Source organism: Rhinolophus hipposideros (assembly GCF_964194185.1).
Source record: "Rhinolophus hipposideros genome assembly, chromosome: 11".
NCBI classification, from domain to species: Eukaryota; Metazoa; Chordata; class Mammalia; order Chiroptera; family Rhinolophidae; genus Rhinolophus; species Rhinolophus hipposideros.
Genome location: NC_138057.1, coordinates 59221663 through 59243223, shown reverse-complemented (window position 1 = coordinate 59243223; position 21561 = coordinate 59221663). Strand labels below are relative to the sequence as shown.

At 40.9% G+C, this 21561-nt stretch overlaps 1 protein-coding gene and 1 long non-coding RNA gene across 4 annotated transcripts in view; one reads left to right on the top strand and one right to left on the bottom strand.

The window, feature by feature from the left end:
• The window catches only part of SLC44A1 (solute carrier family 44 member 1), a 177501-nt gene extending 175907 nt beyond the window's left edge, over positions 1-1594 (bottom strand). For all 3 annotated transcript variants that reach the window (XM_081066246.1, XM_081066245.1, XM_081066244.1), the window contains exon 1: positions 1291-1594. In XM_081066246.1, coding sequence (XP_080922372.1) covers positions 1291-1326 — 36 coding nt within the window. In that variant the 5' untranslated portion in view covers positions 1327-1594. The remainder of the gene's footprint in view (positions 1-1290) is intronic.
• Positions 1595-1835: 241 nt separating this feature from the next.
• LOC308504936 overlaps positions 1836-21561 on the top strand; it is a 36432-nt gene continuing 16706 nt past the window's right edge. The window contains exons 1-2 of the long non-coding RNA XR_013994438.1: positions 1836-2065; positions 4719-4864. This is a non-coding gene — a long non-coding RNA (uncharacterized lncRNA). The remainder of the gene's footprint in view (positions 2066-4718; positions 4865-21561) is intronic.

Here is a 21561-nt window from a genome sequence, read left to right as displayed (position 1 = left end):
CGGAGTTATATATAGTTATTTAACAGCAGCAAAACACTTCTGGTATTATCACAGATGCTACATCTCTGGAGGATTTTTTTCTTTTTTCCAAACTAGCATCTTTCTTCACCAAGAGCCCACCAGCCTTTAGTTCTAAAAACAAGAGCCCTTGTCTTCCCCTCTCCCCAAACAAACAAATCAAAGACCACAGTTAAATTCTACCCTAATGAAACTGTGAGATTACATCCCAGGCGTTGTCAGAGCCTATTTTTCATACACCACCACCAGACAGTTTGATGCAGTATTCCTGATTGCTTCTTATCGTATTTGTAAATACACTCACTAATCCACTAAATTGGGTAATTTACAAACAGGTCCTCTCACTTATTAGCGGCCAGCAGCCAAGTCCTATTACATCTGATCCTCAGACAGTTGTCTAAACATCTCCATCCAGGTGAAGGGCTCGGATCCGCAAGGAGAGAAGGTTGGCGAAATTGGAATGGGGGCAGGGTACCAGCTAGGAGAAATCTCCGCATCTCAGCCCTCAGCGACAACATTCAGCCAGTGCCCACAGAAAAACTAAATTCGGCACCTTTCCTCCTGTTACACTGGCAACAAAGAGGGAGTTTCCGTGCCGCCCCCGTCACCCACCAGGTGCCCCATCTCCTTTCCTGCCTCGTCCCCGCGCTCCCGCAGGGTCCTCGGTGCGAGCAGAGGCCGCGGTGCCCGGGGGCAAGGCACAGAAGGGGGGTGGGGGGAGGCGAGCGGGTGGGATCTGGGAAGTGGGCCGCGGGAGGGCTCCAGGACTCGCGTACACACCTGAACCCGGACGCGGGGCGGCAGGCACGAGAAAAGGGGCAGATTGCTAATGGAGCAGCAACTGGAATCAGGTGGAAGGCGGGGGGTGAAGAGCCCAAGCTGGAGGTACTCCTCCTGGGAGCACGGAAAACAGTCGGTGATGGGGAGGGACGGGAGGGGCCAGGCCAGACGACCGGGGAAGGGGTGCCGCCTGGGGCAGCAAGGCGGCCCCTGTGTGGCCTCCACCTGCGGGCGAGCGGGGCGGGCTGCTCAGGTGTGACTGGGCGGAGGAGGCCACGTCGCGAAGGGGCGGAAAAGAGCTGAGCGCCCCGGGGGCCGCGCAGAGGCGCCCGCGGGTGGGCGGCCGGGGAGCCAGCGCCCGGGCATCTGCGGGAGCGGCGAGCAGGCAGGGGGGGTGGGGGCGCCGGAGTGCACGGCGGGCTGGGGGGGGCGCGGGGCGCGGGGCGCGGGAGCGGCATCCAGGCGGGCGGCCGGGAGGCGGGGGACCCTCACCTGCGCGGCGGAGGAGGCGGAGCTGCAGCAGCCCATGGCGGGGCCGGGGGAGCCCGGAGGCGGCGCCGGGCGCGCAGCTACGCCCCGCAGCCCCTCGGCATGCGAGCCGGCGGGCGCCCGGGGAGGGCGCGGCCTGGCCCCGCACGGCTCGGCGGTGACGGCGGCGGCTGGGACGGCGGCGGGTCCTCAGAAGGCGGCGCGGTTCGGGGCAAGCGCCGGCCACATCCCACGGCGGCGGCGGCGGCGGCGGCTGCGCGGCTCCTGCTCGGCTCCTGCAGCTGCAGCTGCTCCCCAGCGGAAAGGGGCGGGCGGCGGCGGCGCCTCCCCCTGTCCCCCGCCTCCCGCCTCCCGCGCCCAGTCCCTCTCCCGCTCCCTCTCCCGGGCCGCCGCCTCCTCAGCGCCGCGCGCGTCTCCCATCAGACTCCCCGCCCCCAGTGCAGCGCCGCGCGGGCGGCGGGGCGGCGGCGGCCAAAACGAGGCCGGGCCCTTTGGCGCGCGTCGGAGCCTGCGCGGTGCCGAGCCCATTTAGCGGTGGCACCGAGGCCGCGCTGCCTCGGGGCGAGGGCGCCGGGGGCTGAGGCTCCCGAGGGCTGGGCGGGCTCGCACCGTTAGTGGGCCGGGTTGCTTCCGGGCCGGGAGACGCGGCCGAGGCGCGCGGAGTTGCTCGCAGTCCCCGCTGGGAGCGCAGCCCAGAGACCCTAATGGCTTCTTACTGCTCCGACGGCAGCTTTTTATCCAGAGGAAACGTACACAATAAACCTTCCCTGGAGAAGGGGTAAGTGATAGAAGACGAAGAGAAACGAGCATCTGTTGCTACCGGCCTCATTTTGCTGATGTGGAAACAGCCTTGAAAGGGGTCTAAGCAAGTAATGAAACGCACCCAAGGTCAAAATTGTTAGAAAGAGCCAAAATAGGGGGAAAGGCAAAAAGTTCTGCAGGTCTCCCAACTCAGAGCCATATTGCATCTGAACTAAACTTTCTTTTCCAGACCGAAGACATTCTAAGTTCCAGTAACTTAAAGCCGCTGGGAATAAAGAGGTGAACAAAAGACACAAGGTTTTGTTTCCTCGCAAGTCCCTATTGCTACTTGTAGGGTAGCAACAAGTTAGACTAGATGTTGCCACGACCTTCAAGAAGTTTGCGGCCCCAAAACCGTCGTTGGGAAACAGTGTGAGACGAGAACAGTTACAAGGTGGCAAGAATAAAACTAAAGACCGTGGTTAATATTAAGAGAACCACCGTACTGGGCACTGTGATAAGCCTTTCATGTTTCATTTCGTCCTGTCAAAGAATGTCTCAAAGACAGAATCAGTTAAAATTTTTTTTTTTTTAATTTGCAAAGATGCAAGGGAATGAGACTCTAGAAGGCCTGACCAAATAAAAGACAGCAAGTTTTAACGATTACCCGAAGTCCAAGGGGGGTGGGGGAGGGGATAGCACAGACGTCAGTAGACTTTAACGTGCTTTGGAAAGGGACTCTCAGCAAAGTCAAGATGGGAACCTGGGGACAGCTAAAGAAAAGGCCAGACAATTCCTAGTTGATGTTTTATAGTATCATTTCCTAGGTCTGTTACTGGCTGAATCCCTTCTCTAAACCTCATTCTCCTCCTCTCTGAAATAACTGGGGTGTCCACAAAAGGTTGTTGTCAAGATTAAATAACATGAAACCAGCTAGTAGGTCGGGAAACACTCACCAAGTACTGCGTGAGGTCATTAATTCTTCCTCTGCATTCGCCTCCCTGTGTTCTTCAATTTGATCAGATGATCCACCATACCTCCGGGCTGGTGAATCCTAAGTGTGTTACCAGTAACGTTAGGTCATGAAATAGAAGTGAAAAACTAAAGTTTAATGGCTGTCGTCCCAATTCTGGTCGTAAACTCCACAATTAGATTGTAAACTCCCTGAGAACAAGGGAGAGCATTTTCTTATTTGTCCCTCCCTCAGCAATCTCAAGTGTGTGTTGAATTATTCAATGCAACCAGGAATAAAAAACCTTCCCTGGAGATTTTCCCTCAAAGCCTCAAAGCACATCTTGTTTTTAACTGAGGGAAGAGGCTGAAAGTAAAATTACAGTCTTAAACAAGAAACCATCTGTCTTCCTTCTTTATAATCAAGGAAAGGGGAGTTGTAGCTCTTAGCAGAGTCAATATAGGAGCATTTCTCTCAGATTATAAAAATCTTTTGGCCCAGTGTAGTTATTCCATGTAGCAGCTAGTGCTTATTTTGTAATTAGAACTGCAGAAGCAGATAAATACTCGTTTGTAACAGACGGGCAGTGCTTAAGAAAAAAATGTATTTCACTTTTTTGGAGGTCTCTTTCCAAGACATGGATGATGAGTGAATATAATTGAAAGGGAGCACATTCCTTTTTGCTTGACTGATCTGAACTCATTTTCGCTTTAAGGGTTAACGGAACTATTAAGTTCTAAGGTTCTGTGAGGTGCTTGTAAATAAACTAATTATGTACATACGCACCACATATGCATATGAATGTGATGTTTTAAAATTATACCTTATCATTAGCATGAGAGAAACTAACAGCTCCTGAATTTATATTCTGTGACTTCTAAGGAGTCTCTTTCCCATCCCCCTCACAACCAAAGAAGCCTCATAAAAGGAGTGATTTAGAGGGGGCCAAATTACTGTTCCTTTTCATTCTTTCTCATAAACAAGCACACACAGCATTCAATGAAATTAAACGACTGCAAATTCAGAGATCTCGAAAGAGAATGTTTTTTTTTCTTAGCCCCTGATCACGGTACTGATGTCACCACCAAGAGGTGTCATCAAGGCAAGCCACTGGGAAGGGCTTAGGGGTTTTTGTTTTTGTTTTTTGTTTTGAGAAAAAGAGGATTTTAAAATAAAAACTTATGTAAGAACAGCATCTGCCCTAACCAGGGTAAAATTATAAGGTCTATCAATCTTGGTGCTGCAGGGTAAAAACAGATCACCAGCTGAGCCAGGCAGAAATGCTTCTCAGTGGTCTTAGTATTGTATAATTGGCCATGTGAATTCCAGGGTTTCCAGCTTCAGATGGAGGGCTTGGTGCTGGTCACTCACCGAGGGAAAACATTGCACTAATGGTCTTTCTGATGATATAATAAAGCCTGACTCATTGTTCACATGATTTCAGGGTTTTGAGTAACAGAAATATAAATGCATCTGTATATATCTATAACTGCTCAAAATAGTCCTCTAATTTAAAAAAAAAAAAAGAGGCATTTGGTGCTCAGGCTGTGTTATTTACAGTTTAGCACATACTGTGCATAGCCGCATCCCACAAGAGCACGTTCGCCTCAGCAGAGCCCAAGCTTCCAGATCTGCCTCACAACTACCTCCTGCAAGCGTTCACATGTCCCTCCTGGGAAATGCTCCAAAAGCGGAAACTAATTGTAACCAAGGGCTGTAACTGTTCATTCATTTCTAGAGAAGCAAGAGCAAGTCTCTATTTCAGAAGATGGAAATGTATCTCAGCCTCCCAGTTAAAACCCCGAAGTTAGCACCCCAGAAAAGAGCTTCCCTGGACTCAGGCATGTGACAGAATAAGACAACATTGTTTCCAGCAAGACTCTGGTGAGACTCATAAATCCTTAGCTCTGCAACTTTGTTTCTGTCCACACTTGTAAGTTGATGTTTCTCCAGTGTTAATTAATAACTCTGGCTTTTATTTATGGTTTCACTTGGATTTTTGTTGCAAGATCAGAAAACTTACAAGTTCTCTTAAAAATGCTTACTGTGAATTTGTGTTTAGTAGAGGATCGCATTTCCCTATACTTTTCTGAATGACATTTTAAATCTGTAGTTTAATAATTTTTTAAATTGAGTCCTTCTTATGAACTAAGCCTGTTTGATTAAGTATCACATATGCAAACATCAGTCTTTGGGGATTTAAGCTGTTTCCAACATAAAACTAGTGTTGGTTTTATTTTGGAGTGGTGAGCAAAGGGGGGAAGGGAGGCAGGATTATGAATATTCATTTGAGAAGGAAAGAGGAGATTTATAAAGTACAGAAATCTGTTTGTTTAACAGTATAGTTCTTGAGTCATTATAATGAGCTAGACGTCTAGATGCTAGGGATTCAAAGATGAATGAGGTACATTACTTGCCCTTAAGTTGTTTATATTTTAGTGAGGTGGAAAGACATTTAAACCATGAATTAGAGTATAGCTTAAATGTAATGAGAGGAATGAGTCCACATAGTATATAAACTCGGAGGGGGTCCACAGAGATTGATTCATTTTGTTTATATAAAATCTTAGCTACATTACATTTTTTGTTTGTTAACCATTATATTCTTACTTCCACTAGGCAAGTTCCACTGTGTACCAAAAACCTAGAAAAAAGCTTGATATCCAAGAATGTGTCATAAATATTTTTTCAAAGAATAAATGAATTCTATCAATGAGTTCTTAGGAATTTAGATGTATAAATGCCTAAGAATGTCTCAAAGAAAAGGTTATCTGAAATATTTAATGATTACCTTCTTAAAAATGTTTGGCTTTTTTTCTGTAAAACGTTTGGAATAACATTTAATTATATAACATTGGAAATACAGAACTTTTCTTTGGAAGACATTATAGCCTAATACCTTAGCAAAAACCAAATTGGATTAACTACATAAACCTTTTTAAACTAGATGCAAAAGGTACCATAAATAAACACAACCAACAAACAGGTAAGTAACACTTGCAAAGTGATATATAAAAGATTTACTGCAATGGTCTGAATGTATGTGTCACCCAAAATTCATATACTGAAATCCTGACCCCCAAAGATGATGTTTTAGGACTTGGGTTTTGGGGAGGTGCTTGGGTCATGAGGATGGAGCCTCCATGAATGGGATTAGTGCCTTATAAAAGAGATTTCAGAAAGAGATCTCAAGCCCCTTCCACCATGTGAGGACACAGCAAGAAGTCAGCAGGCAGTCTGCAACCCAGAAGAGGCCCCTCACCAGAACCTGAGCATGCTGGCACCCTGACCTTGGACTTGTGGCCTCCAGAACTGTGAGAAATACATTTCTGGTGTTTATAAGCCACCCAGTCTATGGCATTTTGTTAAAGCAACCTAAATAGACTAAGACATTTATTATCTACAGTACTCAAAAATCTATTAAAAACAAAAACTAAAAAGCCCTCCATAGAAAAATGGGCAAAGGACATAACAGACGAAATCCACAGTGAAAGAAATACAAGGACTCATAAAATGTGAAGTGCTGCTCAACCTCACTAACATTAACACTGTAAGTTAAAAAATCAGGCGCTTTCATTACTCACCTATCAAGTTGGCAAAGATTTAATAGCCTGATAGTATCCAGAGTCAGAAAAAGTCACAGTACTCTCATATACTCGTATACTATTGATGGTGATATCATTAACTCTTTCTGAAGAGGAATGTAAGAATTTATAGCAACATTTTAAAAATGCACTTTTTTACCTCAGCAATTCTCCTAGTAATGTATGCAACAGCAATACAGTTTGGTTTCCAAGAAGAAAAAAAATGGGGAAAACCTAAATTTCTATAAATAGAATATTGGTTAAATAATAGGAAATACTAGACAGTTATTATAAAGTATAGGTTGATTGGTATTAACTGCATAAATAACTACAATGTACCCTTGACTAAAAAAGCACTTTACAAAACAGTATTACAATGGAATCCTATTTATGTGAAGTGTATGTATGTGTGAGAGTGTGTGTGTGTAGAAGGGGTTGTGAAGAATAAATACCACTCTGTTAGAGCAACCTTTGGAAAGGAGATGGGGGTAAATGGGAGTGAAATGGAGCAAGACAGATGGGAGACACTTTCTGAATTATAGACTTTGGTATTGTTTATGGCATGTATTGTCTTTAAGCTGTATTAAAATATTTTTATTAAATGTCTGTAGAGGGGAAGGAGTCCTCCCAAATGACCTATTAATAGTCGAGAAAGTATGCAGTGTCCAGAGTACAGAGAAAGAACAGATCACTGTTAAATGTGATAGTCAGGAAAGGCTTCATAGAGGAAGCAGCACTGAGCTGGTCGTTGGACAGGTTGGTTTTTCAATAAGTGAATACAGGGGGGAAAAGAGTTTCAGGTATAAAATGACTTAAGCAAAGGTGTAGGCTTAGAAATGAATAAAATCTGTTGGATGTTCCAGTTATCGTATCACAAATCAAACTAAAACTTGGTGACTTGAAACAACAATGATTATGTATTATCATCTCTCAGTTCTAGGGACTGAGTAGGCGCAGGTAGGCTGGCAGTTCTCGCTTGGGGCTCTCATGTGCTTTCATCAGACAGTGGATGAGGATACAAAGTTTCCTCGCTCGTATGCCTGGTGGTTGATGCTGGCTGTTGGCTGTCAGCCAGAATCTTACAGGGAACCTGGCTGTGTAACCTGGGCTTCTTGGCAGCATGGTGTCTGGGTTCCAAGAGGACCAGGCTGACACTGCCTTACCTTTTATAACCCCGCCTCAGAAAGTAGATACCATGTTTCCCCCGAAAACAAGACCTAGCCTGACCATCAGCTCTAATGCATCTTTTGGAGCAAAAATTAATAAGAACCGGTTGCTGATGGTCCAGCTAGGTCTTATTTTCGGGGAAACATGGTAGCATGACTTTTGCTAATAGTCACAGTCCCATTCAGATTCAAGGGACCATAGATGCCACCATCACCCACCCCCAATGGAAGAAATATCAATGTCACATTGTAAGAAGAGCATGTGGGATGGAGATCTTGCCAGGAGCTCTCCATTTTGCCACAGTTCCCAACGCTCTCTGAAGTCTTCTCTAATGGAAGCCAGCTTCTCCCATCTACATTATCCCTGGCTTCCTTGGAGTTTGCACCTCATATGCACAAGAAGAGCACAGCACTTGGAGCAAATAGGTAACAGAGGGAGATTTTGCTTTAAAAATATCATCATGATGATATCTTATAAGGAAGTCTAAAGGTAGGAGAGATTAAATAATAAAAACAGTAGTTGCTAAAGCTATTGCCCCTGCTTGTGAACTCCACTGCTCAATTCAGCAAAATGATGCCTAAGTACGATTGACAGAAGTATTCTGTCAAAGCATTCAGTCTTCAGGATGCTCTCAATGGGCCTCAATTTGTGTAGGACCATGTGCTCCTATGTCTGGCAGGAAATCACTATGCCATGGGAGGTAATTGAACTTGTTCAGAATACTAAGGTACCACTTCGGGGTTACTAACAATTTCTCCAAGTGAGCAAAGGACATAAATTTCCTGGGAATCGAGCCCAGACTTGACCGCCAACTTACTCACTTTCCAAGTGCTACTGTAAGTAGTCTGTCTCCTAGTGTGGTGCTGCAGAACAAAATGAAGGCAGAGCTGGGGAGGCTGTGACGTCTGGCTGGACTAGCAGTTTGAAACTGTCATTCCCTTAAGTCCTGTTAAGAGATCTGTGTTACTCTATGAAAATTGTAGCATTGGCCTGGTTTTTAAAGTGCCCCCCACCCAACTGTTATTTTATTGGACAAACTGTCAAAATCCACCTGTTCTTTTTCTCAGAGCTCGTTTCTCATTGGCACTAGACAAAGTCATTTTCCATAATGCTATGTCATTTAGAAGAGTCTGTGTCAATTGCATAAAATATTTCTAATCTCCATAATTAAGATGCTGCTAGTCGGAGACCTTTGCTCTCTTACTCCCCCTCAGCCTGTTGCAGGGATGTACAAAGATATTTAAGAAGAGTATTAAAGCAAAAATGACATGTTGTTCCCCTCCTGAAGGGCCATCTCATGGCTATAACCGGCCTTCCTAGACTCCCTCCTGGAGAGTTTCATTTATGGCTTCTTCAAAAGTAGGAAAGAGAAACTAAGCCAAGGTTCTCCAGACTATCCTCTCTCCATTCCCAGAAAATTGGTACCCTGTTTTCAGTTTGGATTTAGAGAAAGTCCAGATTGCTCCTTCTTATGAATTGCCTTCAAAGTCCGCTCCTAATATAGCATTTGACACAGAAATAATCACCAATGAGTTTGAGTCAGACAATTGAATAACCGAATTTAGAGGACAAAAAAATTTAGAGGTGAGAAGTAACAAAACATTGCCATTAGTGGTGAGGAATCTTGAACATCATGTACTCCATTTTCCTTTGCATTTGGGAAAAACAGACAATGATTCACAAAGATTGTCATAATATTCAACTTGTTCCTCCTGCCTTTTGCTAGTTTGACAAAATATTCAGGTGTAGCCTATAGAAATCACTTTATCCTCACAATAATTTTATGAAGTAAAAATTTTTATCACTATTTTAGAGATTAAGAAAATGAGATGTAACAAAATAGTCTTGGATTATGTTGGTACAACAAATTTATCATAAATCTAAGTGGTTTAATACAACAAAGGTTTACTTCTCCTTTACAGTATGTATGACACAGCAGTTGGCCTGGTTGGGGAGAGGTGGGATGGTAGTGTCTGCTCCATATAATCATTCAGGTACCCAGGCTTACGGAGGATCACAGATATTTTAGCTGTATGCTGTGCAATGTGAAGTCTCTCAATTTAGAAGAAATTGGTAATTACCCATGGATTTTTCACTGCTTCAGCACAGAAATGACACATATTTTTTTGGTTGTATTTTTTTTTAATTTATTTTTTTAAAGATTTTTAATTAAAATATAGCTAACGTACAATACTATATTATTACTTTCAGGTATACACTATAGTTATTCAACATTTATATACCTAAGGAAGTAATCACCATGATAAGTCCAGCAATCATCTGACACTGTACCATGCTATCATAATATTATTAACTATATTACATATGCCATACATTACTTCCCCATGACTTATTTGTTTTACAACTAGAAATTTGGACCTCTTATTCCCTTTCACTTTTCCCCTCTTTTTAAATTTTTCAGATACAGTTGACATTCAATATTATTTTATATTAATTTCAGGTGTACAGTATAGTGGTTAGACATTTATACAACTTAGGAAATGATCCCCCTGACTATTCTAATACTCACCTGGCACTATATGTAGTTATTACCATATTATTGACCCTATTCCCCGTGCCTTACTTTACATCCCCATAACTATTTTGTAACTAACAGTTTGTACTTCTTAATCCCCTCACATTTTTCACTCTGCCCTCAAAAATCTAGTCCCCATCTGACACCATACAAAGTTATTACAATATTATTGACTATATTCCTTATGCTGTACCCTACATCCCCATGATTACTGTGTAAGAACCAATTTGTACTTCTTAATCCCTTCTTCTTTTTCACTCACCCTCAACCCTCCTCCCATTTGGCAATCACCAATATGTTCTCTGGATCTATGAGTTTGTTTCTGTTTTGTTTGTTTATTTTGTTCTTTAGATTCCACATATAAGCAAAATCACATTGTGTCTGTCTTTCTCTCTCTTACACTTAACTCAGCATAATTCCCTCCAGGTCCATCCATGCCACTGTGGATGGCAAGAACCCATTCCCTTCCATGGCTGAGAAATATTCCACTGTATATATGTACCACCTCCTCTTTATCCATTCTTCCATCGACAACCACCCAGGCTGCCTCCATATCTTGGCCGTTGTAAACAGTGCTGCAATGAACATGTGGATGAACATGTCCCCTTGAAGTAGCATTTAGGTTTCTTCAGATAAATATCTTGAAGTGGGATATCTTGAAGAGGACCTTGAAGGGTCCTCCGTTGTCTCTTGTTATGGCCTTTGTTTTAAAGTCTATTTTGTCTGGTATAAGTATTACTACCCCAGCTTTTTGTTTCAATTTTCATGAAGTACCTTTTTCCATCCCTTTTAATCTGTGTGTGTCTTTCAAGCTGAAGTGATTCTCTTATAGGCAGCATATGTAAGGGTTTTGTTTTCTTATCCATTCAGTGCTCCTATGTCTTTTGAGTGGAGCAATTAATCCACTTACGTTGAAAGTTATTCTTGATAGATATGTAGCTATTGCCGTTTTATTCATAATTTAGATTTTTTTCTTTTTTTTCTTTTTTCCCATCTTAAGTCCCTGTAACATTCCTTATAATGCTGGTTTGATGGTGATGAACTCCTTTAGCTTTTTCTTGCCTGGCAAGCTCTTTATCTGTCCTTCAATTCTAAATTATAGCTTTATTGGATAGAGTAATCTTGATTGTAGGTCCTTGTTTTTCATCACATTGAATATTTTGTGCCAAACTCTTCTGGCCTGCAAAGTTTCTGTTTGAGAAATCAGCTGACAGTCTTATGTGAGCTTCCTTATAAGTTACTAGTTGCCTTTCTTTTGCTCCTTTTAGGATTCTCTCTTTGTCTTTAACCTTTGCCATTCTAATTATAATGTGTCTTGGGTGGGCTTGTTTGGGTTCATCTTGTTTGGGACTCTATTTATACACTTTCTGGACTTGTATGTTTATTTCCTTCACCAGATTAGGAAAGTTTTCAGTCATTATTTCTTCAAATAGATTCTCAATCTTTGCTTTCTCTTGTCCTTCTGGTATGCCCTATGATGTGAATGTTGTTATGCTTGATGTTGTCCCAGATGTCTCTTAAACTATCCTCATTTTTATTTTTATTTTTTCTTTTCCCTGTTCCCATTGGGTGTTTTCTGCTACCTTGTCTTCCAAATCATTGATTCGAACCTCTGCTTCATCTAGTTTGACGGTGATTCCTTCCAGTACATTCTTCATTTCAGTTCTTGCGTTCTTCACTTCTGACTAGTTCTTTTTTATGGTTTCTGGGTCCTTTTTTATGCTTGCTGTCTCTCTAAGTTCTCACTAAGTTCCTTGAGCATCCTTATAACCATTCTTTTGAATTCTGTGTCTCTGGTATTTCTTGCCTCTATTTTGTTTAGTTCTTTTTCTGGAGTTTTCTCCTGTTCTTTCATTTGGGATGTATTTGTTTGTTTCCTCATTTTGGCTACCTCTCTGTTTGTTTCTATGCATTAGGCAGACCTGCTGTGTCTCTCAGTCTTGGCTGGGTGGCCTTATGTAGTAGGTGCCCCGTGGGGCCCTGGCACAGTCTCCCTGGTCACCTACTTTGGGTGCTCCAGGAGTGTCCCTTGTGTTTGTTGTGTGTGCCCTTCTGTATAGTTGAACTTTAATTGCTATTTACATGTCAGTGGGTGGTATTGACCCTCAGGCTGATTAGCTGTGGAGATTGGCCACATCCATAGGTTGCAGGTCGCTCTGCAGGGGACTTATACCACTGAGTCGGATTTGTCCCAGCAGACTCTGGTGCCTATTGAGACCGCTCTTTGGGTGTGCCACTTGTGGGGCTAATTGGGTGGTGATTTCTGTGGTCTGAAGCCCACCTCCAAGTATGCTGGTTCTGGAGCCTCTTGTGAGGGGCTCTGGTGCAGGCCCAGGTCACCCACTGCCTGTGACAGGTCGGAGACTACCTGGTAGGAGCTACAGAGTGACCCGTAGTTGTTTGCTGCCTGTGCTAAACCTGGATGTATGTAAGAGAGGCCACACTGCAACCTGAGGATGGCTGCCACCAATACCGGCCTGGGGTAGCTCCACAATATCCAGGACACCTCGAGGCCTGCTGCCACCTGTCAGCTCCCTTAAGGTTCAAATCCTGATGAAGCCTCATGGTGCACATGAGTTGGGTGAGGCATGGAGTCACTAGGTTAATGTACACTCTGGTTTGATGCCCGTACTGAGCCTGGAGCTACTCAGCAAAAGTCTCACAGCATACGAGGCCAGCTGTTGTCTGCCTGGGTCCTGTGGACTCTGATAGTTTTTCAAGAAAGAGTGCAATGCAGGTGTGACTAGCTGCTCGAAGAGAAAGTGCCTCTGTTGGGGGAGTTTGGTGGGGCAGGGTCCCAGCAGAGCTCACCAGGCCAATCAGATGCAGATTTGGCTTGTGGGGGAAGGCTCAACACAGGAAAGATGGCGTCCACCTGCCAACTGCCAGGGAAGAAGACCCCATACAGGGAAAATGCCGACTGTCCTCCAGCCCTCACTTCAAAACCACACACCTAAGTCTGCCCCCTGCATGCCTCCGATGCCTCCTGAGTCACCATCTCTCCTCTGGAGCCCGAGGTAAGTACCTGAGAATGAGTGAGTCTGTGCACGGGATATTTAAAAAGAGGTCTGCATTTCCTGCAGCCTTCTCTTCCACCTGGATAGCTGAAATCCCAACAGTTTTTCACAGCCAGACATCATGAGGGTTCGTTTTCCTGGCACCAGTATTCTGATCTGGGGAGATCAGTGTGGGACTGGGGTCTCTCGCTACTCAGGAAGGAACCTCCATGACCAAGATATTTCTCCCAGTTCACAATCACCACACGGAGGTTTGGGGACAGGCGTTTTCACATCTCCGCCTCTCCTACTAGTCTCAGCATGGCTTCTTTATATTTTTAGTTGTAAAACTTTTGTTGAGCCCGACTTCAGATAGTTCTCCAAGTTGATTGTTCTATAATTTAGTTGTAATTTTAATGTGCTCATGCAAGGAAGCAGGCACAGTATTTACTCTGCCATCTTGAATCTCCTCTCTTTTGGTTGCATTTCATTAGCTAGTACTCATTATATCCTCACATAACTAAGAAGGAACTGTACATGAAATGTAATATATGGTAAGCATTTACGGTCACTGCTTTACAAGGTATAATTTGCCCACCATCATATAGCTATTAAGTGGCGCGATTAGCATCTAGACCGAATCTGCTGAACCCAGAGCCTGTGCTCTTAACGACTGCCTTTTCATAACTTCATCATGCTATTTGATGGATAGAAGTGGCCGTGTGTGGGAGGCAGTGGCAGCATAGTAGGAAGATCCCTGAACTTGAGACAGATGTGTTTGCAAACCTGTTTTGCCACTTACTAATGGTGAGGCCTTGGGCAAGTCCTAAGCCTCTGCTAAGGACAAAACCTTTCCCGTCTATAAAATAGGTATGAATAAAACTCATTTAGATCATTGTGAAGAGGAAAGTATGAGAACCTACATAACATATAACACTCCCTTAATGAAGGTTTATGTGTGAATTCTTATAATTTCTTCTTCCTGCCCCTTTCTGTCACAGAAGTACCTTCCTAGGATGTAAATCCTTCCAAAGGGAGACCTTCCACTGAAAGTTCTAGTTTTAATTTTGCCAGAGGAAAGACTTCAGTAACCTGATCCCAAAACTTCCAGCATTAAAGTTCTGATTCTATTACCAGTCCTTTACCTGATATCAGCAATTTTCTTCATATGCTGCTAAGCACAACTCATTCATGACTTCAGGTAAAAGGAAAGGAGAATGTCACAGTGGAATTAAAGTTGTGGCCTGAGAGCAGTCTTACATTTTAAAACACTGTAAATGTTGGAACCACTCTAGGAAGTAAATGTCAAGGCATGCTAATATGGAGTGAGCTCAGTACCTTCAGGTACCAACCTATTTGAAAAGGCCCATTTTGCTTATCATTGTAGCCTCTTCTAAACTCTGAAGAAATGGGCCCTCTATATTATTTTATTTTAATGTTATTTAGAAATAAAAGGTCTTATTTAGAAGCTTAATGGGCTTTTTTTCTCCTGGGAAAATAAACTGCTTCCTATGGGAAGGTGCATAAACTCTTTCAGAAGGCCCCTGGGTAATTGTTTAGGAGAGTATTGATAGAGATAATTTACAATCACAGGAGTCAAGGTTCATGGCAAAGGTAATGACCTTCTCTAAAGCAAGGCAAAAGGAGCCCGAAGCATCACAACTTCTAGTTCTTCCGTTGCCTTTCTCATTAGCATCTCAAACATCCTTACACACTGGGTACAGTCTTGGGCTCTGGCATCAGACAAGTGTGTGTCTGATAACCAGTTCAGCAAACTACTAGTAGCTGTGGACCTTGTGCAAGTTACATAAGCACCTGTGTCCTCATCTGTGATGATTAAATGAAGGATCACAGTTTGCAAGGTTACAAATGGTGTGTCTGGCATGTTTGACACCTGAAACAGATAATTTTTAACTCATCTAAATGATAAAATTATTTTCATTAATAATCATTTTCTTAATTTATCTTTTAGTTTCAAATTTTTAAGAACTAAATGTATGTTTTGTATTGAAGAGAAGCAGAATTTGTTACCCCAAAATATGCCTCTTTGGCATATAGATTATTTTAAGCCAAATTATTTTTAAAGATATAATGGACATAGGAGAAAGCTCTGAAAACTAGGTCGAAGTTACCCTTGTGTCAGAGACATATGTAGAAAGGAAATCTCCATTTGTAAGGGTGTCTTCCTTGCTGTACCAGGAGGAGGGGATGACTAAATTTTCTAGAAACTCTTATCAATAAAGAAGGTACGGATAAGTCTGCATAACAACCATACCCTTACTTGCTGTGCTTTCCTGGTAACCCCCCAAAACTTGCTCCCTGGCCCCCATCTTTCTTTTGCCTTTAGCTGCAGATGGTATTTAAGGTGGTGTCTTGGGCCATTTCAGAGTTACTCACTTTTCCTGAGTACCTCCCATGTGTACAGGAGGTATGCATGGTATCAAACTTGTTTGTTTTTCTTCTGTTAATCTGTCTTTTTATTACAAGGGTGTCTCAGCCAACAACCTAGAAGGGTAAAGGGAAAATTATTCTTCTTCCCCCACAGTTTGAAGTAAGATATACACTTACTAAACAATTATACCCTGCAGTTCACAGTTTCATTGTTTTAGGTTTTAAATTTTAATTAAAAAAATGTTACACGGAATGATTGGATTAACTTAATCCAGTTTCTTCTTTAGAACTACTGTGCTGTAATTGTTTACTTGTATTTGCTGTTTAAATTTTGGGATATATCTTACCACAGAGGTTGGATAAACGAACAATGCCCTAAATGAGCTTGAACAATTCCTAACTGTTATCAACTTATTCTTGAAGCAAACTCATGAAGCTGTGTCCACATGTGTCGGGGTGGACTGTGTAACTAGGGGTTGTCTGAATTAACTTCCATTAAGAATATACCATATTTATTAAGCAATAAGTAATAAATATTTGCTAATTTGAAGTATTATGTAACAAGTATTACATATTCATATTATGTAATAAACATATCTATAAGTTTATGTACACTTATTATATAAAACAAATACACATTATTAATATTAAAACTCAACAGTTTCAAAGGTAGACCAACCAAAGATATTTTCAGAACGGGCATTTTATCAGACATTATTTAAAATTGCAGACAGATGGTAATAATAAAAAGCAGACAGACTAGGCTTGATTGTTTTTTAAAATTCTCTGCAGACAATGCACCTTCTATTGTTGTGCCAGAGCCAGCCACTCCTATCACCCTGCCCTTGGCATACCACTGGCATATAGTAAGCACTCAACAGGAATCAACTGTTATTACTTTGCTACAAGTCCTTTAAAACCAGAGAGATTCCTAGGGTCTTACTTTTGTGGTGCAGAAAAAGAAAACAAATCATGGAACTATGACTGTACTTCCCAATAAAGAAGTATCACTACCTTTTAAAAAGAGTAATGTTTTTCTGCAACAATAGCAATACGTAAATGGTTTCTAATTTATGAAAATATACAAAAGTATAAAAAAGTATACTTTTTTACTTTTACAAAAGTATACAAAAGGCAATAAAAGTCTTAGTAATCATGTTATCCAAAGTCAACAATAATAATTGATCACTTCCTGTATGTATCCCAGGAACTGTACATTCATTCCATTATTTTAACTTTTAGTATGAACCTATGAAGTATTATGCTAAGCTGAAGTAGGTTCATTTTTTTTTTTTTTTCTTACAGAGGAGATGACTGAGACCTAGAGAAGTTTCATAAGTAGGCCAGGGTTATAAGCATGAGCTCTTTGTTAGTGGCAAAGTTGGTTGTTCAAATACAGCTACTTGACTAAAAGCCCAATCTCTTATCAAATCTGTTATTTTATACCTTTATAACCTCACATCTAGGAATATAGTCAAAGGAAATAAACAGAATTGCTTTCAAAAATTTATGAATGAGAATATTTATCACAGTGATAGTTGTAAAAACATATTTAGGTATATGGAAGAAAGATGAGGAAACAATTGTACATTACTAATGGGTAACTCTTAGTTACTGAATTATTGATGACTTTTATTTTATTGTATATATTTTTCAATATTTTCTGAAATTTCTATAAGAAGAAAGTGAAATTTCTGATATGTGAAGTCTTCTAAAAATTTGAAAAATTTTTATTTAAAAAAATGTTGGTAAATTTTTTGTTTTCTTTAGCTCATCAGTCATTGAGTCCTGATTTTCCAAACACAGTTTGATTGAAATGTTTTGTACAGCTAACACTTTCCAACAATGTCTGGACTAGGCTGGAATTAAATGTCACTTTATTGTCTTCTCTCCTGTCTCCTTTAACCTTCAACTGTTAGTGGCTTTAATTCAACCAGTTCTTTTATTGCTCCGAACCTTCCCAGGGAGAAGGTGTTCGTTTACTTCTCTGACTGCTTTTTTAAAAAGAATATCCAATTGCTTTATCTCATTAGGAAATTAAAGAAAGAAATAATTTACACAGATCAACTGTCTCCAATCAGATGGAACATCTTTTAAATTTTTCTTCCTGTAACCAGCTCTCTTCAGAAATTTGGAACATGGTTAGCAGTTTTCATCACAAGCATGAACTTCCTAGACATCGAAACAATGATGTGTTAGCTGTAGGGTCCTCAGCATATCTCTTTACACGGGACTCAGTTTTCTCATCTGTAAATGAAGACAAAGAGTCAGTGATGTCTGAAGCCCCTGCCTAGAACTAATCCTTCAGTAAAAACAGAAGAGCGAAAGCCTGGGTATTAGTTGTTCGACCCCAGTACTGAAGGAGTACATAAAAAGATCAGCTCTCTGAATAATACCTGGGTAAGGGGCTTAGAGTACAGGTGCTAATGTAGTATTAGGGAAAGATGCTGAATTCTGAACTAAATGACCCCAAAAGGAGGCTTGACTGTCATTCATAAGCTGCCTGGCCTTGAGCAAGTAAGGTAATTCCCCCCACCCCCCCGCCGTTGCTTTTCTGATTTTCTCTTTGTCTTGGTATGTTGTGGTTTCTGTAGGAAGTATCTAGATGTAGATTTCTTTTTGTCTTCCTTAGGAATGGTTGAAATTTTTGAATCTGTATGGATGGTAGCTTTCATTGGTTTGGGAAAATTTTCAGCCATTTGGTATTCAAATATTGCCTCTCAGGCAAAAAATGATATTAGCTCTGGGAATTGCTTTAAAATACACCAAAAAAGACAGAAAGAGAGAAAATGAAAAATGTGGCAAAATCTTGATATTCATGGAATCTGGGTGACGGAGTTTATAGTACTGTATTCTCTCTTTCATGTGTGTTTATTTTTTATTATAAAATTATTTAAAGAGCTATAAGAGACATAACTATTCTTCTGGAGCTTCAATGGAATGTACATTCTCATTCTAGCCTCTATTTTTAATGCTCATATTTTCCATATACTTACCTCTCATGTGACATTCTGGGTAATTTCTTCTGACCTAATTTTAGTTTATTTATTCTGTATTTAATTATATTAAATTTGTTACTGAGTACTTAATTTTGGTTATTATAATTTTTATTTATAGACATTCTTTCTGTTTCTTTTTCAAATATGTTAGGTTACTTTCTCCAGAAATTTTTTTTTAATACCCCTTCCCCACCTATTAAAACAACAACAACAGAGTAGGCATAATTGTTTTATAGCTTGGGTCTCATAATTCTGACATCAGATATGTGAAAATCTGTTGATGTTATCTATTTGTTCTTTTATTTTAAAAGGTTCTTACTCATGATACCTTGCATGTGTGCTTGATTGTTTTTGACTGTGCTGCTCATATGAGTATATTTTAAAAATTATACATAGGATCCTTGTGGTCTAGGATAAAGGTGTTTTGCCCCAGAGAGGACATACATTTCATTCTGCCAGGTGCTCAAAGGCACTGCCAACTGTGGCCATTTTAAATAAATTCAGAAGTTGCAACTTTTTGGACCAATCAAATTCAATGGTGTGAATATAGACTACAAATTTGAGTGCAACTTGCTACTTTACAGCTTTTCTCACCCAGACTTGGGACTCTGCAACAAGGTGATTTTCTTGCAGCCCCTGAAGCTGGGGAGAGATATAACCCTTTGATGTCCCAATTTCTTTGATAATGGGGTGATGAAGGGGTCTCTTCTCAGAGAATCAATCTTGGGCTTTTTTTTTCCTCCTCCTTGCCTTGGGAGACCAACAACATGGTGGGGGTGAGTGAGTGTTGGAGGTAAGCAGTCTTAATGCTTTCTCTTACTTTCCTGGAAAAATATGAGTAGTAATCTGAGGTCCAATTTCTTCATATGTAAGGGGGTGCTAATATTGCTTCACCCAGAGTTATAAGTGTTAAACAAGATTTTAAAATGCCTTTTGTAAATTATAAGTCACAATATAAACTTACTCTGGAACTCTGGGCCCTTAAGCTTTAGGGAACCTCCTCAAATTGCATGTGTTAATTTGAGGATATGTGTATTTTGCTGTGTTGTGTTCTATACATTTCATAAGATTTTTGAAGGATCTGTTGACTTCCAAAATTTGTTTAGTATACAATTGAAAACTGAAATTATTATTAGAAATCAAGCAAGTACAGGAAAAGGGCAGCAGATTTTGCTAGTGTTTTATTCATTTAAATGTTGCTGAGTTTTGAAAATCTCTGCCAGTGACCAAAATAATGATTATTTGTTCAACAAAACCTATTTTCCTTTTTCTAAAATATATTTCCATCTGTGAGAAGTTCAAGGGTAAGGGAGAAACAACATGTATTCCAAATAAATGCATTGGTCCTAGTTCAGATTTAGCATCTGGTAGGAAGAGCATTTTGTTCCTTTCAAAATTTGTTCCTTGCAGATTTCCATTCATGGGTGCACAGACTCTCTCTTAGAATGTTAGAGCTGGCCAGATCTGTACAGATCATATCACTCACCTCATTAATTTACATTTAAGGACACCGAGGAAAGGACGAAGATAAATTTATTAGGATTATCAATGCAGCCAATATTCCACAGGCTTTCTGCTAACTAAAATGTTTCCTTCCTCTAAAGAAAAAAAATAGTAGTCAGCAGAGTCTGATATGCCCCACCTCCCCCCCTTTCCTTTATAGCATTGTTAGCATTATCCTTCAAGGGTCTGATCAAATGTTTTCTCTTCTGTAAAGCTTTCTTGCCTCAGATGAAATGACCCATCTTAGTATACATAAAGGCTTCTTGATATACTAGAATTCCTACTGTAACTTTTCATTCCTTTTCACAAAACAAGTTTTGCTATATTTTAGAATCAGAGGAAAAGAGACATCAATGATGGGAAGCTTGAAAATATGTGAATTTAATTCCAAAGCTGAAACTTGACAGTTGTCATTCATTATTTAATTCAGCAAATATTTATTGAGTATCTACTAATGTGTTAGGTGCTGAGATTGCAATAATAACAAAAGATAGATATGGTCCCCATCCATTACACCATCTCCACACGGCCACTTTAGTCACCATTATGTCTCATTTGGGCAACTCCATTTACCTCCTGATTACACTCTATTCTCCCTTTGTTCCATTTTCCACACAATAGCCAGAAGATTCTTTTGATCATGTTTAAAAATCCCTCTTTAAAATCCTCAGGACTTCTACTTCTATAACAGTGATATGAAGAGTTCTATGGACCCACTCCTCAGAGAAACAGCCATAACTATATATATGCATATATATATATATATACACACATATATATGTGTGTGTATTATACACACATACACACACACACACACACACACACACACACACACATATGAACCCTAAGAAGGAATTTATCTGCTAAGATGGTCTCTTCACGGTCAACAGAGGACCCAAATTTTATAAATAATAAGAGTCTAGCAGCCATTAGCTGACAATCTCACGTACTCTGTATACTCTTGGCTCAGATTGAACTCTTGGCTTCCTGCACTATGAATGCTTATTGATGCCATCTCAGTCAACCATTGCAGGGAAGCCCTAGTTTTGTCTTTCAACCAATGGATTGAAACCTGCCCCACCAATCAGAACTGCACAATATGTCCTAATTTCCATCAATACTGGCCAATCAGAACTGCTCCGTAATGACCAATGAGAACACATGATATTGACCAATCAACTGTATGAATTTGAAACCTCATTTGCATAAAATTGAACCAATTGGGAACTTTCCCTATAAAAGGCAGCCTTCGCATTGTCTTGGTGGAGCGCACTTTCGGTTTTGTATTTTCCACATTTGCAAACTCTTCACTTGAGTAAAGTGAACATCTTTCTCTACATCTCTTTGGAAATTTTTGTCAACAATCCCAGCCATTAAAATCTGCAGATATTGTCCTAAGAGCATA